The sequence below is a fragment of the Tupaia chinensis genome, unplaced genomic scaffold (assembly GCF_000334495.1).
Source record: "Tupaia chinensis unplaced genomic scaffold, TupChi_1.0 Scaffold000168_1, whole genome shotgun sequence".
Classification (NCBI taxonomy): Eukaryota; Metazoa; Chordata; class Mammalia; order Scandentia; family Tupaiidae; genus Tupaia; species Tupaia belangeri.
In genome coordinates, this window is record NW_006159643.1 from 1,212,854 (window position 1) to 1,240,574 (window position 27,721).

The following is a 27,721-nucleotide window of genomic DNA, read 5'->3' on the forward strand; positions in this document are numbered from 1 at the left end:
TCTTTCCCTGTCCACCCAGCCTGCTGTGTGTTTTGGCACTGCAAATTTTCAATGTTGGCTGGAGAAAAGTATAATTAGGAAGATAAATATAGAGATCAGATACCATTTACAATGAACTTCAAGGAGTGATACTATGGGGAGTTCATCGCAACATCGCAGACTTTTGTTTAATAAAAATCCTTTCACAATGACTAGGCCTTGGAAATATTATTTTGTTGATAGCAGTTGAAAAGAAATGTCTTTAGCATGAGCTTATATGCTATAAATGAGACATATATGAGATGGATTGCTATCTTAGATTACTTAGACCATAGCCCATCTTCATGGACATCAAAAATGGAAACCTATTTGGCTGGAGAGCACGAAGCTGCTTTCTGGCATGTGACTTCATTTTGGAAACTACTTTACATCACATAGTTAAACATAATCTTTGTTGCAGTGTAATTAAATCTAAGATATTTCCACAGTTCACCAATTTATCTTCAATTATGAGCTGTGAGGAAATCTGGGACACACCACTGACCCTTAAAATTATTTAATTAATTATACATAACCATCTTTAGTATAATTAAATGAAATGTAAAATCACATAGACTTAAGTTAGATACCCAATGAAACCAAAGTACCTTTTGGCCTAGAAACTGCTGACATAGAGGCTATTCAGGCTAGGCAGTTAGGGAAAATAGGGGAATCAAGATGGAGTACTGACTGAGACTCCAGGAGACCCCAAAACCAGGCAGCCTTCCCCAAACCAGTTAGCCTACTATAACATGATGGAAAAATAACTTTCCTTCCTGATCTCTGACCCTCTGACCCATATCTGTACTGTACTTTAGAGATATACAAACAAAATAACTAAGAGATAGGGACTCAGGACAGCACACCTCCTAAGTCTGGAATTTTAAGTGCTGGGACCTAATGGAAATAATAGGCCAATTAGCTTAAATGAATGGAAAAGTATGGTCCAAACAATTAGTTCATTCTAAGAAAACCACACTTGGGGCCAAAGACAATCTTATGCCCTGCCCCCAAAATGCTGGTCTTATTACATTCCAGAAAGAAGGTAATGGTCTTTTATGAACCAGAGCTTTTAGGCAAAAAGGTCTCCTGATCTCCATATGCACTCCAAAATGAGGAAGAATAACTGCCTCCATCCAGCATGTCAGTCCCCTCACATGGGGAATGCATGTACCACCTGAGAGCAAGAACAGACAAGGCCCTCTGACCCAGATAACACCCCCCCCCATTCCAGTTCCACATCGGCAACCCACTTGGGGCCCACTCTCTGCTTGGGAGCTCTGCCCTACCTTCTCTCTCTGAATAAACTCTGCTTGCTTACCTATGTCTGCATCTCTAATTCTTCATGAGCTGCAGACAAGAATCTGTGTCCTGCTACAGGTGCTGGGTCTGATTACTTCTGCACCCCCTTTGTTTCACATATCATTGTTTTAGTATTTTTTAGAGCAATAATTTCCCTCTTACACACAAATGAGCCAACATTGTCAGGAATGTTTAAGAAAACTCTTATGCAGCACTGAAAACAATTTTGAAAAAAATAACAGAGGAAAAACATATTTACATTATTCTAGGTTCAAACATCTCTTCTGGAAAAATATCATATAAAACTTCAATAGCTAAAACATACATGGACATGTGTGCCCCACATACAATTCTCTATAGGGGTTGTGACAAATGTTGGTATAAAAAAGTGAAAAGATCAGACTCTGTACTTGTATGATGTGGTGATAACTATTATCCATCACTTGCCCAATATGTAGGAAATCAGGTAGAAATGGAATAATTTAGTAAATTAGAGAATGAAACATACTATTTGAAATTCAGTGGAGAAAGTAGGAATGTTTCTCATGTCATGAACATCTTTTCCCTCTTTCAAACTTTTGGATATTTTTGTGAATTGGTGGGTGGTTTGGAAGTATATGGCTGGTTGAAGTATTTGAGACAGGGAGGGGTGAAGAGAGTTGAACCATATTGCTGTTTAATGGCAGAACAAGATTTTGGGTATTTTTGTGAATTGGTGGGTGGTTTGGGACTGTATGGTGGCTTGAGGTATTTCAGATAGGGAATGCTAAAAAGAGGTGAAGTATATGGCTATTTAATGGCAGAACAAAATAGGAGGAGCAGCACAGAAGACCGGATGAGTAAATATTTGCAATGGGCTTCCACCAGTACCTGGCATATAGTAAGGGCTCAAAGAATGATGATCATTGTTTTTATTATTATTACAGTTCTATTGTTATTATTCTCCCATTTAATAACTAAAGTGAGGGCCAGTCCCATAGTCTGGGGTTAAGAGAGCCAGATCCCACATGGCTGACCAAGTTGTTTGAACTTGGCCCTAGTGTGTGTGCCCCAAATCCTGAGAGGATGATGAAATGGAGGAAAAGGGATTACAGTGTGATTACTCTCCACTGGGGGATGGTTTCTCTCTCTATCTCTCTTTTCTCTCTCTCTCTCTCTCTCTCTCTCTGTGTGTGTGTGTGTGTGTGTGTGTGTGTGTGTGTGTCTGGTCCTTCTAAGCACCCTCTGGCAAATAAAAGCTAAGAAAATTAAACCAAGGAGATAATAGGATTTATTGCCAAAAGAGTCTTGGAGCAGTTTTGTTGTTGTTGTTGCACTTCTCTTTATTCAGCAAAGAGGTGAATGATACAAAGATTAAGTTTTCTATTCTTAAAAACTGTCACAGAAAGAGCATCCACATGACCTTTGAGGAAGCAATTCTGGAGCTTACAGTAAAATTAACTCATGATAACTCACCATCAGCCTCTCTCACCACCACTGTGAAGTACTTCACAGCTCCATTGGTGTCGCTGAACCAGCTGCAGTTGACAGTGAAGTTGATGGAAGATTTGCTAATTAGCACATCTTTTTCATTCACACGAATATGTGGAGGTGGAGGAGGGGGGCCTAGAGAAAAACAGGTGGAGAAAGAGCTAAGAGGGGTCGTAACTCTGCTTTCACATCATAAACAACAGCTAGTGAAATGAAGGACTGCGCTCACCTACACACCTCTGCATGTGTGTATGTGTCTGTTTATGTGCTTCAAACTTGTAATCAAGAAACTCCTCCTTCCTGAAGGGAAGTAGGCACAGGAAGTGATTTACCAGTGGCACATTAAACATAATGAAAGGCAGTTCCTCAGCAGGATTTTCCAAAGATATAACTTCAAATTGCTCAAACATTCCATTATAGCTCTGTATCAGGCAGAGTGATGTATTTAAATACTAACTCATTTAGATTCTTTAAGATCATATAACCTGTGTGCTATCAGGGTGCTTTACCCAGAGAAATGTTCCCATTTCCTGGAGCCTTTTAGATCCTATTCTCCAACTGACAACAAAATGGGCTTATGTAAAAGTGAACTGTATGCCTGTGACTAACGGTGGCAGACATAACAGAGAAGGGCATAAAGTCCCTCCACCACGGGTGACAGAAGACAACACGCACCCCACCAGGGTCACTTACGGTCTATCATCGTGATAGTGCTGTCTTCAACCACCTCGCTGGTCATGCCGGCCGACTGCACCTTGATGGACACCAGGTATCTCTTATGGGGCACTAACATCATGATGTTGAGCAGAGATTTTTCCTTCTCCAGCTTTCTAGAAAACTCGACTTCTTGGGTGTCCATTTTCCGGCATTCAATGCTATACCCATCAAAGTCAGAATCAGGAGGGATCCAAGAACAAGCAATGGCTGTAGAGTTCTGAGGCCGGCAGTGCAGGTTTTGTATCTTGTCTGGCTCTAAAGAAAAGTGAGGAAGAGACAAGTTGAAAAAATCAGGAGATGCATTTTTATTTCCTTCGGCTCCTTTGGGCCAAAGAGTTCTGATTTAAATAAATAGTTTTCAAATTTTACTTGATTTATTGTAATTACAAGTGAAAGAGAGTGAGCCTCCCAATGGGGCATGATCACTTTGCAAACTTTTCCCTCTGTTTTTCCATCCCATCAGGATTTGGGGCATGCACGCACATGTGTTTAACATTTTTCAAGCTTCTGTGCAGGGACTCCCAGGGCAGTTCGCCATGTGAAATCTGGCTCCCTACACACAGCACTTAGCTACTTACTATGCTACTGGGTCAGCGCATATTTGATTGGTTTTTGATGGAAAAAATTCTTGTGAATCTCCAAGGGGATTTCTGCCTGCCAGACCCACTTTGAGAACATTAGAAGTTAAGATGCTGTCTAGGAAGTGGCTGACAACACAACTGGAAACACAAACGCACATGTGGGCACTGAAATCAAGTGGCAGTAGTCAGAACGTAAAGCAGAATAGAGCTTAAAAGTATGAGGGGTAGGGGTCAGTAGGTCGTGCAGTGGTTAAGGCATCAGACTCCCACATAGCTAACAACACTTTGAGTCCCACATCTGGTGGCTTGAAAATCACACCAAGTGCATGTGCCTGTGTGCCAAAGTCCCAAAAGGAGAATGGAGGAGAAGGGGTTGGGTCATGGCCGTACCCCTTGTGGGGTGGGTGTTTTCTCACTTTCTCTTTCACTGTCTCTCTTTGTCTCTCTCCAGAGAGCACATGTGCCCTATGGCAAAAACAAAACAAAAAAAAGTATAAGGGGTCTCCAGAATATTCATTATTGTATTATATTTAAAAAATCCTATGCGTTAATTTCAAAATTGTTTTATATTTTTCCGCAAACTTATATGAAGTCCCTGTACAACTTGGCTAAACTGAATACAAATTCTATTTACCAGCTGTGCACTCTTGAGCCAATGACGTCTCTATTTACCACCTGTAAAACGGGGTGATTAAGAGCACCTCCTTAGTGCGGTTATCGTAATGGTTCCATTCCGTTTACATGCACAGCCATCTCGGAGAGTGGCTGGAGCAGTAATGACTCAGTGGATGTTAGCTCTTACACTGAGCAAACTGAGAAATTGCAATCCTGAATTCTTATCCTCCAGGCCCTGACTTCTGTCTCTCGCCTCCATGTTTTTGCCTGCCCTTTTCCTGCTCACGTTTACCTCCCCATGTTCCAGGCACTGAACCTGCTGGTGGTTCCCAAGTAGCTCACATTCTATCTCCCTGTGCTTAGAATTGTTCCGTTTCTTTCCGCCTACCAGAGTGGCTGACACACAGTAGGGTTTGATAAATGATAATTGACTTCATCTGCTGTTGTGAATGACACAACAATGAGTAAAAGGTTTAGTCTAAAAGGAAAGCACTTACAAGACCATGCAGGTTAATGACTAAACTCCATATTCCTCCTCAGTGAGGGAGATGCCCATCATGTCTAATTATGAGCTATGAAGCTAAATTGTATGGTTTAGATAAGTCGTTTTTTAGCTTTAATTTTAGTAGCTGAGCCATTTAAAAAGGGAATGTTCTCAGATTCCCAGTGTGTAAGATCAGAGGTCTGGTCCTGTGTATTAAGTGAGCATTTAGGGCCAGGGATACTACAGTTGAGGGGAGACCTCCTTACCACCTCCCCTTGCTTGCCCTCCCTTCCAGGAATTTCTGAGAAACTCTCAGGCTCTGGAATAATACTTGAAAATTTAGGTCTAGACCATCCATTTCATTCCAGGAACTGAAAGACGTATAGAGAATACAATTACAAGGCCTGTCCTTTGTTTGGTTGACATTAGCACAAAATACAGTAACAATTCTCAGATGGTAATAATCAAGAAGGTCCAATCATCAGAAAGGCTCATAAAAATCTTTATGTAGAGGGAAGGACTAGAAAAAGCAAGGCAAAAGATAGTTCTGTCTGACCTTAAGGACACCAAATAAAATCCTACTCCATTTTATGGTCCCTGTTACAAATTTATTATTTTCCTCTTGTCTCCACCTCCCCACATTAAAATTATATGTCCATTTAAAAACCTTGTAAATAGAACTGGGTACATAATTTCCAGGGCCCAGTGCCAAGTAAAAATGTGATGCTGTTATTTAAAATGATTAGGAATTTCAAGGTAGTATTAGCAGAGAATTGAACAAGTGTGGTGCCTCCCATGCACAGGACCCTATGTGCCTGAACAGCTGGTGCCACTGGCCCTGCTATGCCATTTTTCAGGTAACGAAAGACCCATTACATACATAAGCCTCTAGGAACTCTGCGTAGACCTAGTAATCCCTTACAACAATAGGGCCTAGTACTCTGATTTGAAATACAACCTTCTTTTCTTGACACAAGTTTTGTTACAGGAATTTCTGTCCTAAACAATCACAGCTATGAAACACTCAACATTTATGTGCCACAGGATGAATTTTCACTTCATATCAATGTCTACAAATGTCAGCTGTGTCTCAAGAGATTAGATGAGAATGATTTAGGGAAAAAAATACAAAAATTTTTCACAAGAAGAATTGACTTTTGAGGGAAGCAATAATTGTGTTTTTTCAAACATTAACTTCTTGTTAATCTTCTGACCACCCTTCAAACCAAATCACAGCTGAGAGCCAAAGATACCTTCATTAGCCTTCCAGAAGTCTTTAAAAAAATCCTTTCTAATCCCTAATTCTGATAATTCATGGAAAGGTTAACATGAAAATTTGCTTTGATCTCTTCTCTCAATTGCTCCTATTTTCTCCTCTTCACTTCTAAATCCCACTTGTCTTCCAAGACTCAACTCATATCCCCATTCACTGAGAATTGAGTACTATTTAACCTAACAAATGAAAAATTGAACCAAGAAACCAATAACTTTTCTTGGATCCATAAGAGAGGTGAGGACACAGGCAAACTGCTGTCCACAAGACAGAAAAGACAGACAGATGAATAGAAGGAGTTAGAGTTTACTGGAACAGATGGGGGAGTGAAAACCTCCATGGGAACTGGTGCTGGGGTAGAAACACTTAACTTGCAATGGAAGAATTGCTGTGGGCTTAGTGTGGACAAGTCTGAGAGCTAGAATCTCCATGAGGACCCAATCACCAGGGCTCCCATAGTGTTGTGAGTTTTAGCTCTGGAAACAAGCAGGCTCTCACAGAAAATAAAAATTTCTGTATGCTTTTTGTAGGAGGAGGGGGAGGAAAAGAAACACTTTGAAGCACTTCAGACCACTCTGTAGTGGCCATCTCCCCTGGGGGGTGATTTCTCACTTTCTGTCTCTCTGTCTTTATAGCAAGAGCATGAGCCCCCCCCCCCCCCAAAAAGTACTGTATCTAACATGAAGACTCCTTTTTGGTAGGCTTAGTAGATTAGACACAGCTCAGGAAAGAATCTCTGAGCTTGACATTTTATAAATAGAACTCCTCTAAAACTGAAAAGCAAAGAGAATAAAAACTGGGGGGGGGGGAGGGAGGGGAAAGAAACAGACTCTCCAAGACTATGAAGCAACTACAAAAGGTACAACATACACATAATGGAAATACTATAAGAGAGAAGGCAACTAAAGAAATTTGTGAAGCAATAATGACAGAGAGGTCCACAAATTAATGTAAGTAGAATAAATGTTAAAAACAAACAAACAAACAAACAAACAAAACAAAAACCACTGCACTTAGGCATATTACTTCCGCACTGTAGAAAACCAAAGATAAAGAAAAACTCATGAAAGATGGGGCTGGCAGGGGTGGGGATGGGGTAAAAACAAACAAACAAGCAACCTTATCTACAGAGGAGCAAAGATAGGAATTACATCTGCCTTCTCAGAAATCCAGAAAGCAAGAGAGTGAATAGAAATATTCAAAGTGTTGAGAAAAAACAGTATCTACTATGTGCAAAACGTTCTTCTAGAAATTGAAAATAATATAGAGATGACTAAGGCATTAGGCCTAACCTCCAGGAAAGAAGGTGAATCCAGGAACCAGCAGATGGAATAATGGTTATGTCATTGGACTCCCACATAGTCGACCATGGTTCGAGTCCTGAATCCAGCAGCTTAAATCTCACACTGGGTGTGTGTACACGCATGCTCAAAATTGCAAGAGGAGAATGGAGAAGAAAGGATTGTGGAATGGCCATCCCCTCTGGGTGGTTGATTTCTTGCTGTCTCTCTGGTGAGTGCACACACCCTATAGCAAAAATCTCTCTCTAAAAAAGAAAGAAGTTGAATCCAAAATAGCCTTAATACAAGGTAGAACAGATAATAGATTGGGAAAAAAAAGATGACATGATTTTCATCTGCAAACATTAATGATCTGCAGAAGATAGCAAAGGGTTTATGGCAGAGTTGACACCTAGCTAAGATACTGGGTAGAGAAACTGTTAACATAGGCACTGAAAATGGGGCTGGAAGAGTAGATGGCATGTAAATGCAACTGCAAAATTTTCACCGTGGTTGGGGCATATAAGAAATTGAGTGCTGAAATAATTTCCTCTGAGACTTACAAACTTACTTCATTTAAGCCTGTTATTTGGGGTTTTCTATTCTATTATATACACCCAAGCCCAAACCTCACTAATACAGTCCTTAAAACAAAACAAGTTTCATTAGTCATTTCTTACAAGACACAGCATTGAGTCCCTTTTCAAGCTGATTGATCTTCTCTTGGGCATGTCTCTTTGGTAAAGGATCTCTTAAAGTATAACATCCAGGACTGAATATATAATTCCAGACTATCTACAAGGCTAGCTTCTAGTGGAGTTGTATGAGTTCTTAACCTGAGCATCTGTGATACTGTTGGGAAAGGCAGGGTTTTTGTTTTGTTTTGTTTTTTAGAGATTTTTGCTATAGGGCGTGTGATCTCACCGGAGAGACAGAGAGAAACAGAGAGACCAAAAGTGAGAAATTACCCCTCTGCCCCCAGAAAGGATGGCCACTCATAATCCCTCCTCCATTCTCCTCCTGCGATTTTGGGCATGCACGCACATGTGCCTGGCATGAGTTTTAAGCTGCTGGGTCCAGGACTCGAACCACAGTAGACTACATGGGAGTCCAGCAACGTAACCATTATGCCATCTACTGGTCCCTAAATTATTTTATTTAACTTTTATTTATTTATTTATTTATTTATTTTAAATTTGACCAGACAGGGACAGAGTGACAGAGAAAGGGAAAGTGAGAAAGCAAGCCACCAGGTCAGGGACTCAAACCGCAGTCAGCCATGTGAGACTCCAGTGCCCTCAACCACCATGCCACCTGCTGGCCCCGGAAAAGGCAGTTTTATGTGAGCAGTACTTTCATCCCCACTTGGCCACATATGAATGGATCTTGGACCTGGAACACATACCAGAGATCAATAGCTCTTATGGCCTGTGCCAGGCTCATCATCTTATATAAAAACATCTTTCTCTGCTGCAAGCTTAACATATACTTTTGTGTTCTGCTAAAATGTGTGGATCATATGGCACTTGGCCAACACCAATCTATCTTCCCTCTGAGGACAGGGTACAGGGTCCTTCTATTGCAGCCTGAGAGGGGTGCATGTAGCCAGCTGACACCCCTTGGCTGCTGGGAGAGATCCAGTGTCTATGGGGGACCAGTGCATGCTATTGAGGCTGACATTGCTCTGCCTCTTTTGTACTTAAGTAAGGCTTTCTTTTCTATTTTTTTAAAGAATTATTTAATTTTATTTATTATTATCATTCTTTAATTTGACCAGAGAAAGATAGAGGAGAAAGAGGGAGAGTGAGAAAGCAAACTATTAGGTCCAGGACTTGAACCGTGGTCGGCTATGTGGGAGTCCAGCACCTTAAGCATCACACTACCTGCTGGCCCTGTCAGCCTTTATTTCATCCAGTGCTTGACTGTCTTTTTTCCTCTGGCAATTCGAATACCAAGGTGCAATGGGCAAAACTGTCTAGAGTCCTGCTCTGGGTTGGATAGCTGGAGCACAGTGGTCTGCTTAACAGATTAGGTTAACAGAGCCTACAATAAGCCACTGAAAACTCATCCCGAACTTGCCATAAACTAAAGTTCTTTGTTCTTTTTTGCATGTTTCTGTTGACGCACAACTACGAGATCCCAGACTGTTCTTTGGATAGAACATGGAGCACGAATTATGCCTGTTGCAACATTATTGTTTACTGAATAAACAAAAAAAAATACTTGCTTAAATTTCCAGTTTTCAACTACATATTTTATCAATTACTAGTACCTATCTGATCTGATCTTGGAAGCTATATATATATATATATATATATATATATATATATATATTTGGTATTCCTGAAAAATCAATGTTCCTACAATGAAAACTTTAATTTCTGTGAGGTTTGGTGCACCAATCCCAAAATGCCTTGGGGAAAGAAACTGGTATATATTTTATTGTTGAGATATTTTTATATTTAGAATGTATAGCAACATGTTCTAATGGATCCCTCTGCTTCTAGTTTTGATCTTTTCAACCTAGTTGCTACACTGTACCCAGGGCAACTATCTAAAGGGTAAATGAGATTATAATATCTCTGCTGAAATTGAGTGGCTCCAATTAGTTCAGAATAAAGTCCAAAGTTGTTACCATGGCACACAAGACATTTTGTGATCTGATTCTCTTAATTCTCATCTTCCATGCTCTGGCCAGCTAAACTTCTCTCTGTTCCTCAGTTAGTTGATCTCTTTTTCTTCTTCCTGGTCTTCGAACATTTTATTCTTTCTACCTGGAATATTCCCCATTTACTTCCTCATCTCTACCTTGTGAATCCATCCTTAGGTCTCAATTTGGATGTTTCTTCTTTCCCGAAGCTCACCTTGTATTGGATCATGTGCCTTTACTATGTATTTTAATTGTATGTTAATGATCGTACTTCTTGCCTATTCTCTCTCAGTGTGAGGGAGGGCAGATTATTTCTTTATTGTCTATTGTTGTTAATACTGAACGAATGGACACATCTATATAGAATTCTGCCTGAATCCAAATACAACTAATTGCAAGTAAAAATGTGGATTTAAACCAAGTCCCATTGGAATAAGATGTTGGATATACACTTCTTCCCACTCCATCTGAGCACCAAGAGTAGCAAAACATGTCATACTTGTCCTCACAGATCCGAAAATTGGTTTGCTGTAGGTTTTCCAGGACTCGCCACTGACAGTCTTGACACTGAATTGGTAGGATCTCCCTGGACGAAGGCCATACACAATGCGTCCTTCTGATTTTCTGTTGCTGTAGGGGTTGAAGACAGTGAGTGCGTCTCTGGGGAACCACTGCACTTCAAAATCATTGTAGTCTGTCCAGTCCGGGGGCCCCTTCCAGGTGATGGCCAAGGATGTGTTTGCAACATCAGCGAATGACAAATGACTGGGAGGACTTGGGGCTGTATGTAGGAGAAAGTATAAAATCACATAATTACACCCACACCATAACATGTACAAGTAAGATAGCCAGACAACATCAGATATACTTTCTTTCTGATTTAAAAACAAATGCCAGAGGATGCGTGTGTTTTCCAGAAAGAAACAGCCAAACAGGAAGAAGAAGAAGGCAGCTCCTCTCCCACCATGGGGCACAGCCACGCTTCAATTCCTTCTCCTTGAGTTTGAATGGAGGTTGGATATGTAGTATCCAGCTCCCTTAACCACTAGGCTATGAGGCTGGCCAACATCAAACATATTTTTAACCTACTTTGTAGGAAGATAATATGATGAAATCATAGTAGGAACTTTCATTTATAGGGCTTACCTTTGAGGACAGTGTAAGGCATTGTCCTCAAGTATTTTCTGTACCTTTTCTTTAATATTAATAAGCAGATTTTCCTTATCAGGGTGTTTGGTGAAGCAAAAGTATGTCCTCAATGGGTTAAAAGTATATGAAGATACTGATTCCATCAGATTTGGGGATGGGACAATTATGTCTTATTGTGGGCAGCCTTTTGGACAGACCCCAGGTGGCATACAGATGTTCATGTTTTCTATGTGTGCCAAACATCCAGGAAGCACTGGTCATAGCGACACAATGATGGTGGACATGATTATCCACACTGCACATAGGAACACCAAAACTTAGAGACGCTCAGTGTGGTCCAGCCCTGTAGCATGGTGGTTAAGTGCTCTCCATAGGGAACTAGATCCACATGGCTGACTGTGATCCAAATCATGGCCCTGGTGGCTTGAAAAATATTTGTGTGCATGAATGCCCAGAATCCTGATGAGATGGAGAACTGGAGGAAGAAGGATTACGATGTGATCATGCACCACCCTCTCTTTCTGTTTCTGGAAAGTGCATGTGCCCTCTGGAGAAATATATTTTACAAAAAAGGAAGTGTTCAGTAGTCTTCCCAGCTTCATACAAGTAAGTGGCAGAGCCTAGTAAGAGCCTACATGTTTTGACCAAAGTCTGTGCCCTTTCTACTCTGTACTTTATACAGTGTTTTCCCCAGTTCAAGGACTAGCACATGGCACATCATTACTGACTTTAATTCTTGTCTTTAAAAACACAATTTGAATGTATTTTGGAGGGCCAGCAGGTAGCATGGTGGTTGAGGAGCTGGACTCCCACATGGTTGACTATGGTTAGAGTCTTGGACCCGGTGGTTTGAAAATCATGCCAGATGCATGTACATGTGTGCCCAAAATCCCAAGAGAAGAATGAAAGAGAAGGGACTGTGGTGTGGCCATTTCCCCTGAGGGAGGGGCATGTGGTGGTGGTGATTTCATACTTCCTTTGTTTTGTCTCTGTCTCTCTCTGGTGAGTGCATGTGCCCTATGAAAAAGCCTACAAAAAAAAAAGTATTTTTGGAAGCTACTTCCCACCAACACCTGGCCATTGGCAAGTGGGCTTCTTACCTGTTCTGCTCTCCCCTGTGACCTGATTGGTGAGATCTCCACTGTGAGTTACCACACATAGCGTGTACTTCCTTCCAGGGATGAGGCCATGGAAGCGCCACTCTGTCAGGTCCTTATCTTTCCAGTTTTCCTTCTTTGTACCATTGGAATTGTAGAGGATTAGCTCATAAAAGTCAAAGTCCCCAGAGGCTGGACTCCAGCTGAACCAAAGACTGTCTGTCATGTTCCGATTGGATCCCTTGAGGTGACTCACAGAGGCTGGGACTTAAACAGAAGAAAAATTCTTACTGAGAACAAAACAGAAAGAAAGACATTTTGGCCCACAGGTGAGAATACAAACTGTGTCACACACATGGACAAGTAGTACATATTGTGGAGTCAGATCCTGCCTACGTTTCAGGTAAAGCAGAATTTGGAATACGTGGTTTAGAACTGTGGCGTCCATCTTAACAAAACAAAACATCTATGCTTGCCACATGTACCATGATAAACATGTAAAATGAAATCCTCATAAATGATTAGTTAATACTAGGCAAAAGTTTATAACCTCGATTTTAAAAGCCCTGAAGATGTTCATGCTAGCTCCTCCCATCTGGCCCATCTTATTAACAGCCACTAGCCCATAAACGCCCTCTCTGGGTCTGTTTACTTCCTTTCTACCCTCATGTAGGTTCTTAATTCTCTCATGCTTTTTCTTAGCAAAATCTGCATTGGCACTTAGGAGAAGGAGTATTAGCAGTCCCTCCTACCATAGTATAAATTAACCATACTGCCTCTTGTCCAGTGGTGGTTAAGCTTTCTTATTCTTTGGAGATTGAGGACCTTTGCCCACTAGGGGGAGGAACTTTAGTCGTGAATGAACAGGAAAGACACTGGGAGCAGAAGGCAAGGTTGCCCTGGAAATGCCAACATCTAGGTGATTCTGTGGGATCTTTTTCATAATAGACAAACTGCTGAATGCCCTTGGAATATATTCATCTGGCTCCCCTCACCTTCAGGTCTCAGTTGAAATGCCTTTTCTACCTAAAGTAGTTTCTTGTTTTGACAAGTTACTGTCATGATACACTGTTCACTTCTCTCACAGGATTTAAGGCATCTCCAAATCAACTCCTTTTATGCTCTGCTGGCCCAGCTTCTTCCCTCTCCCCTAATGTAAAGCTCTATAGGGTAAAGGGCCTTGTCTGTCTTGTTCACTGTCATTCCAGCAGTGAGCCATGCACTGACATAGAGCACTTAAAACCTATTGTCAAATGAGAAACAAATTGAATGGGAGATAAAGAACCCATAATATTGGGGGCTGGCAGATGGCATGGTGGTTAAGGGCACTGGACTCCCACATGGCTTACCATGGTTCGAGTCCTGGGCCTAGCGGTTTGCTTTCGCACTTTCCATCTCTCTCCCCCTCTCTCTGTCCCTCTCTGGTCAAATTAAAATAAACAAATAAAGTTAAATAAAATAATTTTTAAAAACCCAAAATATGGAAAAAGAGTAGATCTCATTGTTCATTTGCAGCCCAAAGAGGTGTTTTCCTCTCATGTTTTGGACCTCCTTATTTAAATCTCATCTGGTGCTGTTTGCAACTCACAGAAATCACTGCTTGTTTGTCCACTTTGTTGCCCCCCAGACCTGCCTTCCACTACATCTGTGTCTTGTAAAAAGCCAGAAGGCGTAGTTACAGTTTGCCGGCAAGCAGAGGAGCCAGATTCATTTCCACCAAACTCTATGAGGTAAAGACATAGAGCATAAGCCAGTGCAAAAACTGGCCACAAATTATTATCTACTGTTATATAAAATCCAAGATCTGATTTAGGGTAAAAAGTCCTGAAGGTCACAGATTTCATATAAACTATATCCTGGCTAGAATAGAAAAATGAGGGCAAATCCAGAAAAAGTCAGTGGATCCTGTGACACTTTCCTTGCTCTATCGGCTGTCTGGGTGCAATTCTTACCTGTTCTTCCGAACAAGAAAGACTCATTGGACAGCTCCCCACTGTGAGTTACAATCACTATTTTGTACATTCGGCCTTGCAGCAAGTTCTGGAAAGAGAAGCTCTGGACCTGTGGGTTAACTTGAGCTCTATCCTGAAGAGTTCGATCCGGGTTGTACAGAAAGATATTGTACCAGTTGAGCTCCCCTTCTGATGCGGCCCAGCTGAAGGCCAAGTGTCTGGTGGAGTTCTCCGTGATCCTCAGATTGGTGACAGCTGCTGGGACTTGACAAGCCAGGGAGCAAGAGAAAGAGACTGAATTTTGGCAAATCCATGACACAGTCCCGGACTAATAGCTGGATGGATGCGCTCAGGTAGCAACTCAAAACCCCTGATCCCTGACTTGAAAAAATGCCAATTTCATGGAGACCCCAAAGCAAAGAAACCTGAAGGTTGTGAATTACTCATGCTGATGCTATTAATTAAAAAAGAAAACAACAAAACCACAGGAGAACAACAACAACAACAAAACAGTAATGGAAAATTATCTTCACGGACATGCTATGTTTTGGGTATAGGATAAGTGTTAATATGCTCTCTGTGACTAAGTGTTTTTCTAATACTAAAATCTAGTTCAGAGATCAAAAGGTATCTCTGGGTGCCAGTTGGGACCTAAGAAAGGCCTTTAGAAGGAAAGACAGTGGGAAGGAGAGACGGGGTGGGAAAGAAGGGGAAAATGAACAGGAAGAAGAAATTGGATTTAGAGATATGGGAGAGAGGCAGTAGGAAAAACCAAAACAATTAAAAAAATTTATATTAGAATTTTGCAACCACTAATCTTTTTATTTTAAAGTTTATCTATTTCTTCCATGAGTGAAAGAGGCAGAGAGAAAGCAAGAGCGAGAAAACACTCTTGACAGGGTCCTGACACCACAATCCACCCACAATGTTGACCAGCCTCGGATCCTGGGCACACGCCTGCCCAGAACACCCAGGGAGGTCTTCAGATGAACCACGAACCTTCTCAGGTGGGGCAGCCTCCCATGGCATAGTGCTCGCTACCACACCATCATCAGGTCCCAGGATCTTGCCGCTCTCAGTGCTCCCTGATGGCAAGGTAGCCAAGTGCCACTAGAAATAGCCTGCTTCCAAAGCACTGGCTCAAATGCTGTCCAATTCCTCCAAAGTCTTAAGGTGCCAGTGGGAACAGAACAGACATCGGTTTTGTTTCCGCCTGGAGTCTTCTCCCTCAATCCCAAACATTCTTTGTCAGGCTCTTTTTGCTTTCTTTTTTTTTTTTTTTGGAGAGGTTTTTGCTATAGAGTGCGTGCACTCGCCAGACAGACAGAGAGAGAGAGACAGGGGGGATGGCCACGCCACAATCCCTTATCCTCCATTCTCCTCTTGGGATCTTAGGCACGCACGCACACACGCCCAGTGTGCGTTTAAGCCACCAGGTCTGGTACTCGAACCGCGGTCGACTATGTGGGAGTCCAGTGACATAGCCATTATGCTAAGTGCTAGTCCCCCTTGCTTTCTCTTCTTCTTATGCTAGGACCTTAAAAGCTGACATGTCCTGTGGTTCCATCCTTTGTCCCCTTCACATTAGTTAATATTAGCTGAACATTCAATCCCATTTTCTTTATAGATTTAGTAACATTTAGGTCCAAATCTTTATGTCCAGTTTCTCTTTGGAGTTCAGAGGCACATTTCTAATTTGGTCCCCTCTTTCTGCAAGTCATTCAGACATCTCAAACTCAATATAAAACTGAACTCTGTAGATTCCTTCTTGCCCCACCCTCTTCTGCTTTTCTTATCTCAAATAATGATAAGTACTTTCTACCAGACATACAAGGTAGAAACTCTGGAATATTTTTGTATTCCTCCTCTAATCTACTCAGCCACCAGACTCCACCTTATGTAATGGAGAAATATTTCTCAACTATATCCATTATTTTTCATCAGGGCTCCTGCATTCATTTAGTTTGTTGTAGCTGTTATTGTTGAGGGGACATACACTTGCCAGAGACATACAGATAGAGAAAGGAGAGGAGAAACACCCCCCATGGGAAATGGTCATGCTGCAATCCCTTCTCTGTCTCCTCCTCTTTTCAAGAGTTCAGGCATGTACAAACACATGCCCAGCATGTTTCTCAAACCACTGGGTCTAAGACTCAAACTGCATGGTTGGCCATGTGAGATCTTGATGCCTTAACCACAAGGCCACAGAGTTGGCCTTACTTAGTTTTTTCTTTTTTTTTTTTTGAGAGAAAGATTTTTGCTATAGGGCACATGCGCTTGCCAGAGAGACAGAGAGAGGAACAGACAGACACACAGCAAGAAATCACCCTCCAGGAAGGATGGCCATGCTGCAATTCCTTCTCCTACATTCTCCTCTAGGGATTTTGGGCATGCATGCATATGTGCTCGGCATGAATTTAAAGCCATCAGATCCGGGACTTGAACAGTGGTCAACTACGTGGGAGTCCAGCAACATAAATGTTACACCATCTGCTGGTCCCCTCATTTAGTTTTGACCCTTATCATCCTACAACATAGTTGTCTCATGACCCCATTACCTCTCTGACTGCATCCCTCCACTCTTGTTCCTGCTCGCTCTGCTCCAGCCACACAGGACTCTTGCCCATCCTTCCAACAAGCCAGACATATACCCACAGAAGATCTTTGCCTCATCATTGGCTCTGCTTGGGGATATGCTTACCCACATTTTGCATGACTCTCTTTCTCACTTCTTTTAGAGTTTTATGCAAATGTCACATACTCAATAAAATCTTTGGAGGACTGCACTATTTAAAATCGCAAGCCTTCAACACTTGTTCTTTCACTTTCTTACTTTTCTCCTTGGCTTTTTTTTTTTTTTTTTTTTTTTTTTTTTTTACCATCTAATCTCCTAAGTGTTTTACTTATTTTGTCTATTGCCTTTATCCCCTACCAGAATATATACTTCATAACTAGGGGAGCTTATTTTATTCACACTGTATATCCAGCATTTAGAGGAGAGCCCAGCACGTGGTAGGTACTCAATAATGAACAGGCCTCCTCATCTCTGGCCTCTTCTCCATTCAATCCATTCCCTATTGCCATTTGATTTATGTTTTAGCTTTAGGCCTTTAGGTTAGACTAGAGGTGAACCCAGGCATCCCACACTGTCCCAGACTACAGAGCATAGTGTTTGAGAAACATACACTATTTGGGCAGTGCTTGATTTATCTTTTTTCTTTTTTTAAGGTCTTTGCCATAGGGTGGTGTTCTTACCAGAGATAGAGAGAGACAGAGAGGGAAAGTGAGAAATTAGCCCCTGGAAGGATGGCCATGCCACAATCCCTTCTCCTCCATTCTCTTAGGAATTTGGGCATGCATGAACATGCGCCTGGCACAGTTTTCAAGCTGCTGGGTCTGGGGCTTGAACCACTGTCAGTCATGTAGGAGTCCAAAGCCTTAGCCACTATACTACCTGCTGGCCCCTGTTCAATTTATCTTTAAGGTGTAGATTTTTATTTAAAATAATCACTCTCTAACAAATTATTTTACTATCTCCTTACTGTTTATGAGAGAAAACAAACAAACAAACAAAAACTCTTGAGGAAGGCATACCTGGAACCCTCTAATTTGGCCTCACCTGACCTTTCAGCTTCATTTTTCCATCATGCAACACATTCCTTACCCACCCATGAGTCCTCGTTATTCCATCTCTCATCTCCTGGTCTTTTCACAGGATAGTCTGTCTTCCTGAGCTGTTTTTCTGCCTTCTTCCCACATGGATAATTGCTTCACTTTTCATGATAGTATTAAAATGTCAGTTTTGGGAAGATTTCTCAATTTGACCTCTGTGCTTCCCTTAGTGTTGGGCATTCCTCTCTAATACACAATCTTTGTCACAACGTATTGGCATTACTTGTTCATTTATGTGTCTTCCCCTAGTCAGTCAGTTCTTTGGGGACAAGAAGCATGCCTGATTCAACTTTTTTTGTTTGTTTGTTTTTGTTTTTTTGGAGAGGTTTTTGCTATAGGGCACATGCGCTCGCCAGAAAGACAGAGAGAGACAGAGAGACAGAAAGCAAGAAATCACCCCCCAGAGGGGATGGCCATGCCACAATCCCTTCTCCATTCTCCTCTCGGGATCTTGGGCATGCCTGAACACGTGCCTGGCATGAGTTTAAGCCACCGTATCCGGGACTCAAACTGCGGTTGACTACGTGGGAGTCCAGCAACATAGCCATTATGCTAACTGCTGGTCCCTGATTCATCTTCATGTCACAATACAACCCACCCCCTTCAGACCTAGGTACTTAATAAGTAAGTAATAAATTGGACCAATATGGGTATCAGAATAATGGACTTCCAAAAATGTTTATGTCCTAATCCCCAGAACCTGTGAATATGTTACCTTAGGTAGCCAAAGGGACTTTGTAGATATGATTAAGCTGGAGATCTTGAGATGGGAAGAGTATCCTGGATTGTCCAGGTGGTGACCGATGGAATTGCAAGAGTCCTTCAAAGATGGAAGAGGGAGGTAAGAGAGTAAAGAAGGAGATGTGATGACAGATGCAGAACTTTGAATGATGCCACTGCTAGAAGGGGCCATGAGCAAGGAATGCAGGTGGCCTCTAGAAGCCAAAAAAAGGCAAGTAATGAATTTTCTCACGAGGTCTCTACAAGGAACACAGCCCGGCTGACACCTGACATCTTGGTTTTATGAGTGTGAGACCCATTTTCAGATTTTAACCTTAAAAATGATAAGGTTTTTAACTAGATTAAATTGTGTGGTTTTAAGCCATTAAGTTTGAGATCATTGATTATAGCAGTGATAGAAACTAATAGTGTCAGTGTTAATGGGGAAATCTGAATTTGAGTGTGGTGGGATGAAGCCAGAGTGGACAAGCCAACTCACGTGGAAGTGGTAAATCAAGGCTCTTGCTCCTGCTGTGTTAAGAAACACATTTCACCTCCCAATGTTGCTTCACGTCTCTCCCTATAGCTCTTTTACAGTAATAGACAAGGAGATCTCTGGTACAAACAATAAACAGTGCTAATTACCTGTTCGGCCTTCAGTTTGGGCTTCCTTGCTAAAGAGGCCTCCACTGACAGTTAGGATCTGTATCTTGTATTTCTTGCCCGGTGTTAGATCTTCAAATTTGTGCTGCTTGGCAGCAGCTGGCTCTGATATGTTGCTCAGAAGAATCCCATTTTCATTTAGTAGCAGGATATCATATCTTTCTGCCACACCAATGGCTTTTTGCCAACTTACTATTAAGGAATGACTGCTGTATGCATTGTCTGCAGTTATTCCCTGGACAGATGCAGGAACTGCAAAGAAACAAGGGAAGCAAGAAAATTCAAGTTTCATCACTTAGGGTAAGTAACAGAAACACTTTCCTAAATCATCCACTGGTCAGAGACTCTGCCTCTGCTTTACTTGTGTTGAACTGATGCTTTCTAGGTGCCCTTATGGAGTAAAGAAGAGGAAATATTTCTTGGTCTCTTTAAGTATTATTTTTTCCTGGAGGCTTTCTCCAACTTTCTTGTTTGCTATTATAACAGTCTATGATTATTTTTGTTTTAGCACTTACCATGCTGTAGTATGGGAACCTTTTACTTCTCTGTCTCCTTCACTACATTATAAGGTTCTTGAGGTGAGAGATTCGACTCTGTCTTGCTACTAAATTCCCATTTTCTAACACAGTGCTTGACATATGGTTAGAGATAGACACAGATATAATATAGATGATAGAGAGATAAATAGAGACATAGTGGGGCATGGACAAGAAGCCCAGGCACCACAACTAAATAAATGATCATAGGCATGGGAACAGATAAGAAGCCTTCTATCCCAGTACAAGAGGACATGAGGTTTGAAGCCAGATGGACCTAGGTTTGAATGATAGCTCCACATTTTATTCAGTGTACCTAGAACTAAAGATTTCATACATTTTCTGAGCCTTACTCTCCTCATCTGCAAAGTGGAGATAATGATCTGTTCCTTGTGGTATAACTAGAGGTAATTTTATTTATTTATTTATTTAGTTAGTTAGTTAGTTATTTTTGGAGAGGTTTTCGCTATAGGGTGCGTGCGCTCGCCAGACAGACAGAGACAGAGAGACAGAAAGCGAGAAATCACCCCCCAGGGGGAATGGTTACTCCACAATCCCTTCTCCTCCATTCTCTTTTCGGGATCTTGAGCACGCACGCACACACGCCCGGTGTGAGTTTTAAGCCACCGGGTCCGGGACGCGAACCGCAGTCGACTACATGAGAGTCCAGCGACATAGCCCTTACTCTAACTGCTGGTTCCCTAGAGGTAATTTTAATGCCTGGGAGCTTACAAGTGCCTTTAGCTTATTTAGTTTTAAAAATAATGGGTTAATGGTGACATTAATATAAATAAACAGATTATTCATTTATTATTCTTCAGCTTTTACAGGTAAAGTAGATGATACAGGTATGCATGTTTCTTAAAGAATTTTGAAAAAAGGATGACTTTTTGGAATACACATAGTAGTCTGTTAAAATTAAAATTTTCATACCCTTTAGCACATATAAACATGTACTCAGGGATCAGCAGATGGGATAATGGCTACATTGCTGGACTCCCACATACTCAATCGCGGTTTACATTCTGGACCTGGTGACTTAAAACTCACGCTGGGCACATGTGCGTGCATGCCCAAGATGCCAAGAAGAGAATGGAGGAGAAGGGATTGTGGCATGGCCATCCTCCCGCCCCCCCAGGAGGGGGGTGATTTCTCACTTTCTGTCTCTCTGTCTCTCCAGTGAGCACACGCACCCTATAGCACAAGTCTTTCTAATAAAAAAAAAAAAGAAAAAAATGTATTCAAATGACTTGGCTTTTAATTATCTTTCACTTGAATGAAAAATATCTGTTAAGGTGGGGTCAGCAGGTGGCATGATGGTTAAAGGCGCTGGACTCCCACATGGCCAGCCATGGTTCAAGTCCTGGACCTAGTGGCTTGCTTTCTCACTTTTCATCTCTCTCTTTCTCTGCCTCTCTCTGATCAAATTGGAAAATAATAATAATAAATAAATAAATAAATAAAGTTAAATAAAATAATTCTAAAACCAAAAATCTCTGTTAAGAAAGAAAAATACAAAAAAGATAAGAAAGTTCTCAAAACTACATCTAACTGTACACACTTAGGCCTTTTTTTTTTTTTAATTGTCAGAGGACACATACAATTGCCAGAGACAGAGAGGCAGAGAGGCAGAAGACAGAGAGACAGAAAGGGAAGGGAGAAAATATCCCTTAGTGGAATATGGTCATTCTGCAATCCCTTCAGTTCACCTCTCCATTCTGTTGGGATTTTGGGCATGCATGCACACAAGCACCCAGCATGTTTTTCAAGCCACTGGAGCTAGTGGTTGAACCGTGGTCAGCTATGTGAGATCTGGCTCTTTTAACCACTAGTCCATGGGTTGGCCCAAACTTAAGATGATTTATATTTAGATGTTTTTTTTTTAAGAGAGATTTTTGCTATAGGGCACATGTGCTCTCTGAAAAGACAGAGAAAGGCAGAGAGAGAGAGAGAAAGCAAGTAATCACCCCTCAGGGGGGAAGTCCACACTGTAATCCCTTCTCCTCCATTGTCTTCTTGGATCTTGGGCATGTACTCACACATGCCCTGTGTGACTTTAAGCCACCAGGTCCAGGACTTGGACGGTAGTTGACTACATGGGGGATCCAGAGATATAACCATGATGCCATCTGCTGGCCCCAAATTTAGATGTTTTGACCTGTGACTAGCTAAGCCCATTCACTGTCCCATTACAGAGAACCACATTAGAAATTCTACAATTTGGCCCTTCTCCAAGTAGACACTCACCTGTCCTCCCGAGGGCATCTACAAGGTTGCTCAGGGACCCGCTGACTGAGGCAATAATGATCTGGTACTGCTCCCCAGCTTCCAGTTTGTGGAACGTGTACTCAGAGATGTGCTTGAGAACAGTCTGTGACTCCACTTTCTGGTTCTGCCTGAATGCCGACACTGTGTAGGAATCAACGTCTCCCCCGCCAGGAGTCCAGCTCACTCTCAGACTATCTGTTGCCCCATTGGGAGATACGTGAATGTTTTTGACAGCACTAGGAACTAAAAGAAAAAAATAAATGTAAAAGCCATCGCTTAGAGAATGAATTATGGACATTTTCAAAGTTTTCATTTTTCTTATGTTTTGACATCTCCTGAAAGAATGCATGTGAAAAGAAATTAATTTGTTGGAGCTGGCAGGTGGCATGGTGGTAAAGGGCTCTGGACTCCTACATGGTCAACTGTGGTTTGAGTCCTGGACCTCGTGCCTTACTTTCTAACTTTCGAACTCTCTCTTTGTCCTTCACTGGTCAAATTAAAATAAGTAAGTAAATAAAGTTCAATAAAATAATTTTAAAAAGAAAAACATTAATTTGTCATTTTTCTGCCTAAACTGAAGTTGATGGGGAAAGTTTAGAAAGAAACCAAGGCCTGTGAGTAGAAATGAAGACTGTATCGAGGAGCTAGTTAGATTGCCTTGGTCCAAGTCTTGTTTTTCTCGTTTGCTAGCCATGATACTATCGGTAGTTGCTTACTCTCTGCAAGCTTCAGTTCGCTCATCAGAAAAATGGCAATGATGATTATACAACCCACAGCACTGTGAAGACTGAACAAAACATAGAGGTAAAGTGCTTGCTGTGGGCCTCGTTCATGGTAAACTGTCAACACATGTTAATCATTATAGTAATGTGCCTAATACCTTTCCAAAGAAATGATATCCAAGTGACAGTTTATTTATTCTTAATCTTTTTGCCTCATAAGCCCCAGATAGTCACAACAACTTAATGCTATTAAAGCCTCTCCTACACCACCACCACGTACTTTATTTTTGTTAATCCATTCTTAGACAACATTGTTGTTCCCAAGATAACGTTTCCCTTTTGACCATCTCCCTTTTACCTTTCCAAATCCTCAATTAAAATGCCTCAGCACCCAACATCTTAAATACACTTTATATCTACTCGAGGTCAAGAACATTTCAAATTACCCGTTAAGCCTTCAATGAAGGCTGATTGCTGTACATCTCCACTGATTGTCAAGACAAGGATTTTGTACTGGCGCCCTGGGGTTAAGGAGGTGAATCGATACTCCGTGGCAGTATTTACAAGGTGAAAAGGAGGAAATACTTTCATGTCATTGAAGAGCAGTTGAATTTCATACTGGTCGACATCTCCGTCAGCTCGTGACCAAGACACATGCAGATCCTCCGTGCTTCTGTTCTGCAGTGTTAGATCCTTAACGGGCTCTGGGACTAGAACGAAAAATGAGAAGTCACGTCGAGAAAGGGACTCAACAGAGTTTGCCTACACGATAATTTATGAATCACATTCAAGGAACTGGCAAACATCTCCCTTCCCCAAATAAACCACTTGAACTACTTCATGCATAATTAAACAAGAAAAATTGGAAGCAACTATTGAAATTGTGATTTTTCCCCTAACATAAATCTTATATGCTAAATGTTGGTAGAATATAATTATAAAATGAGTTATGCTCTCAATCATAAGACGAAACAAGAAGTCTGGAATTTTAATGCCAATGCAGGAGGACAGGGGAAAAAAATGGGACATTTGGCCTTCTTGTCCCCCACTATGTTTGCTTTTATATGCCAATAAATATTCTGTAATTATAGGCTATGGCTTGCTGAATGATGTTAGCTCCAAGCGAGACTTACTGGCATGTAATTTACTAATCAGTAAGTAGAGAAAATGCAAGGTTCAGAGCAATTATTTTCTCAGTGACTTCCAAGTCCCACCAACTGTCAGATTTTGCAATTGTCACACTTACTCGTTCTTCCATTTCCTTGTTCACTGGCTTCGTATGGTCCACTTTTTGTGCTAACAGTGACACTGTACAGCCGTCCAGGGACTAGCTGAACAAATACACACTCATTTTCTGACTTGGGAATGCTTTTAGTTTGAATGAAGTTGTTTTTGTTTTTAATGGTGACTTCATAGTGATCAAAGTCTCCAGTGGCATGTACCCAGGATACCTTCAAATAGTCGCTCCTAGCTGAGTTGCTGACACTGACTCCCTGGACCTTGTCAGGGACTGAAAGAGAGAGAAGAGAACAGGTAAAGATTTAGTGACAATTGATCATTGATGACAGCCTGGGAGAATAAAAGAAAGTGAATAGATTTTTCTTGTGTACATTTAAAAAAAGCCAAAAAAACAAACAAAAAAAACCCACTTAGAATTCTAGGTCACAAATTTCTGGAGGGAAAAGACTGTTAAACTACTTGGAGTGATCAAATGGATCTTTTTAACAGAACTTGATTAATTCATTCTAGACCTGTTGTTTACCTATACAAAATGCCCTGTATAACTTGAAATACTAAACATGATAACTGATGATTAATGTGAATGATGGTGATGATATTAACAAATCTAGAGTACCTAAGTGACTCAAGATGTTATAAAAATTTCCAAGACGAGTGTAAATAATCCAAAAAGAAAATGGAATAAGTGGTATATGTGCTTAATTAATATATAAAGAGATGTTTCACATCATTGGTGGTCAAAGAAATAAAAGTCAACACCACAGTGAAATATCATTTTATATCCATGTGACCAGCAAATTTTTTAAGAGAGATTTTTAAAAATTATTATTATTATTATTATTATTATTATTATTTTGCTATAGGGCACATGCACTCACTAGAGACACAAAGAGACAGAGAGAGGGAAAGTGGGAATCATCCCCCAGTGGGGATGGCCATGCTACCATCCCTTCTCCTCCATGCTCCTCTTGGGTTCTGGGCACACACATACACACCGACTTGGAGTGAGTTTTAAGCCATCAGGTCTGCCACTCGAAGCACATTTGGCCATGTGGGAGTCCAGCACCTTAACCACTACGCCACCTGCTGGCCCATGACTGGCAAAATTTAAAAATTGATAAAACCAAGTATGGGAGAAGATGCTCCTCCACAGAGATTGAAAATGAATTGGTATATAGACTTGGTGAAATATTATATAATAGTCATAATTAGTTTCTTCTTCTTAACTCAAAACACAAAATAGATGATGAATCTTATAATAAATGAAAAATCTTTTTTTTTTTCTCTTTATTTGGAGAGGTTTTTGCTACAGGGCACATGTGCTCACCGGAAAGAGAGAGAGAGACAGAAAGGCAGAAAGTGAGAAATCACCCCCGTGGGAAGATGGCCATGCTGCAATCCCTTCTCCTCCATTCTCCTCTCGGGATCTTGGGCATGCATGCACACGTGCCCAGCGTGAGTTTAAGCCACCAGATCCGGGACCCAAACCGCAGCCAACCACATGGGAGTCCAGCAGCATAGCCATTATGCTAACTGCTGGTCCCAATAAATGAAAAAATCTAAGTTCCCCCAAAATTACATTCTGTCTTAAAAATAGCTTTTCTATAATGTTAAAATGACTAAAAAATTTAAAATCCTATAATCTTAGGACTATATATAGATGCAGTAAAACTACACAAGATGAAAAGCAAGGGAGAGATGAACATAGGAGCAAAGACGTTGGTTTCCTTGGGATGATTAGTGAGGTGGGAACCACAGGATTTGATGATTACTGTCAAGGTCATGGGTTTTATTTTTGGCAGAAGTTTCTAGTGTATATGTAAAATTATTAAAAATTACTAAGGGCCAGTTGGTGGTTATGCAAAGTTCTGTGACTCTGGACCCACATGAGAAGGATCCCGGTGCATGTCTCAAGGTCTCCAGGAATGCCTTGTATCCACACACATGCCTGTGATCCAGGCTGGCTCAGGCTACGGGTGGATTGTGGCATGAAGATGCTGTTGGAGTGCCTATCTTTCTGTCTCTCTTCCTCTCTCATGGAATAAATAAATGAATAAACTTAAAAATAATGACTAACTAGATCCCTAAAAAACAAGAGTGGCAATTGATGGATGGTTTTCTGAAGAAAGAATTAATTCAATGAATGAACCTAAGGTTCATATAAATAACATAAATAAACAATTCTGTATACCTGTAGTTTCCTCCTCAACCAATAAATAAATATGTAAGTAAATACATACTACTGGGAACACTGTAAAATAATAATAAAATTTCATGCTGTCTTTACAGCGTGAAATTAAGGATGGTTTTTCAACTGGAGCTGAATTTTAATTCAAAAGTAGATTGTAGATTCATTACTCTTTGGCTATAACTGGTCATTATAAATGTTAATGAGAAAGAGCATTGAAAAAGGCAGGGCTGGGGCCAGCAGGTGGTATAGTGGTTAAGGTGCTGAACACCCACATGGCTGACTACAGTTCTAGTCCCAGATTGGCAGCTTAAGATTCACACCAGGCATGTGTGTGTATATCCCCAAAATCCTAAGAGGGGTGTATAGGAGAAGAGACTGTGGCATGGCCATCCTCTGGAGTAGCGACTTCTCACTTTCCTTCTCACTGTCTCTCTCTGGTGAGTGGTTGTACCTTATGACAAAAATCTTTTAAAAGAAGTAATAAAAAAGGAAAAGAAAGGAAAAAGGCAGGGCCTCAGATCTGGGGTACTAAATTGTCCCAATATTAGCATGTGCCCCAGGTCTATACAGTCTCTGCCTGTATTGGGTATATGTTAAGAGATTTCTGCCCTGACCATAGGCCAATCCAGTACCCAAATCTCTTCTACGTTCCCTCAAATCACAAAATGACCTAGACATTTCCATATTTTGGCATCTAAGCTATATTTTTCACAATGTTTCTCATATACATTATGTGAGCATCCTTTGTCAGATTGTGTTGGCTGATTACAGCTTACCACAAAGATGAAGCAGGGACAGGTAGGCTTTCTTCAAAATATTTATTTGAAACCAGTTACAGTGTCACTAGACTTTAGTCACCACAGAGTTAAGGAGAAGAAATTCTGAAGTGACATTGTATGCACGGGCTAAGAAAGGTCAATAAGCCAGGCAATTTACTGAAAGCCAAGCAACCATTACAGGAAGGAATACGAGGCTGAACACCATGCTAAATCAATAAGGGGCTCTCCAGGTGGAACTGTGTGTAATTTGTGAGACCTGCCTGGCTGCACGGTAAAGTGATGCAATACAGAATTAGAAATTTTTTTTTCACTTAAAACATAGAGCAAGAGCACTAGAAAAGGA

At 41.1% G+C, this 27,721-nt stretch overlaps 1 protein-coding gene across 2 annotated transcripts in view; it reads right to left on the bottom strand.

Annotated features, from left to right (window-relative positions):
- PTPRB (protein tyrosine phosphatase receptor type B) overlaps nt 1-27,721 on the bottom strand; it is a 148,300-nt gene that overhangs the window by 37,535 nt on the left and 83,044 nt on the right. For both annotated transcript variants that reach the window (XM_006146179.2, XM_006146180.2), the window contains 9 exons: nt 24,416-24,679; nt 23,616-23,879; nt 22,427-22,690; nt 19,626-19,895; nt 14,589-14,852; nt 12,640-12,903; nt 10,890-11,171; nt 3,484-3,762; nt 2,776-2,925 (listed from right to left, as the gene is read on the bottom strand). In XM_006146179.2, the coding sequence (XP_006146241.1) occupies nt 2,776-2,925; nt 3,484-3,762; nt 10,890-11,171; nt 12,640-12,903; nt 14,589-14,852; nt 19,626-19,895; nt 22,427-22,690; nt 23,616-23,879; nt 24,416-24,679 (2,301 nt within the window). The remainder of the gene's footprint in view (nt 1-2,775; nt 2,926-3,483; nt 3,763-10,889; nt 11,172-12,639; nt 12,904-14,588; nt 14,853-19,625; nt 19,896-22,426; nt 22,691-23,615; nt 23,880-24,415; nt 24,680-27,721) is intronic.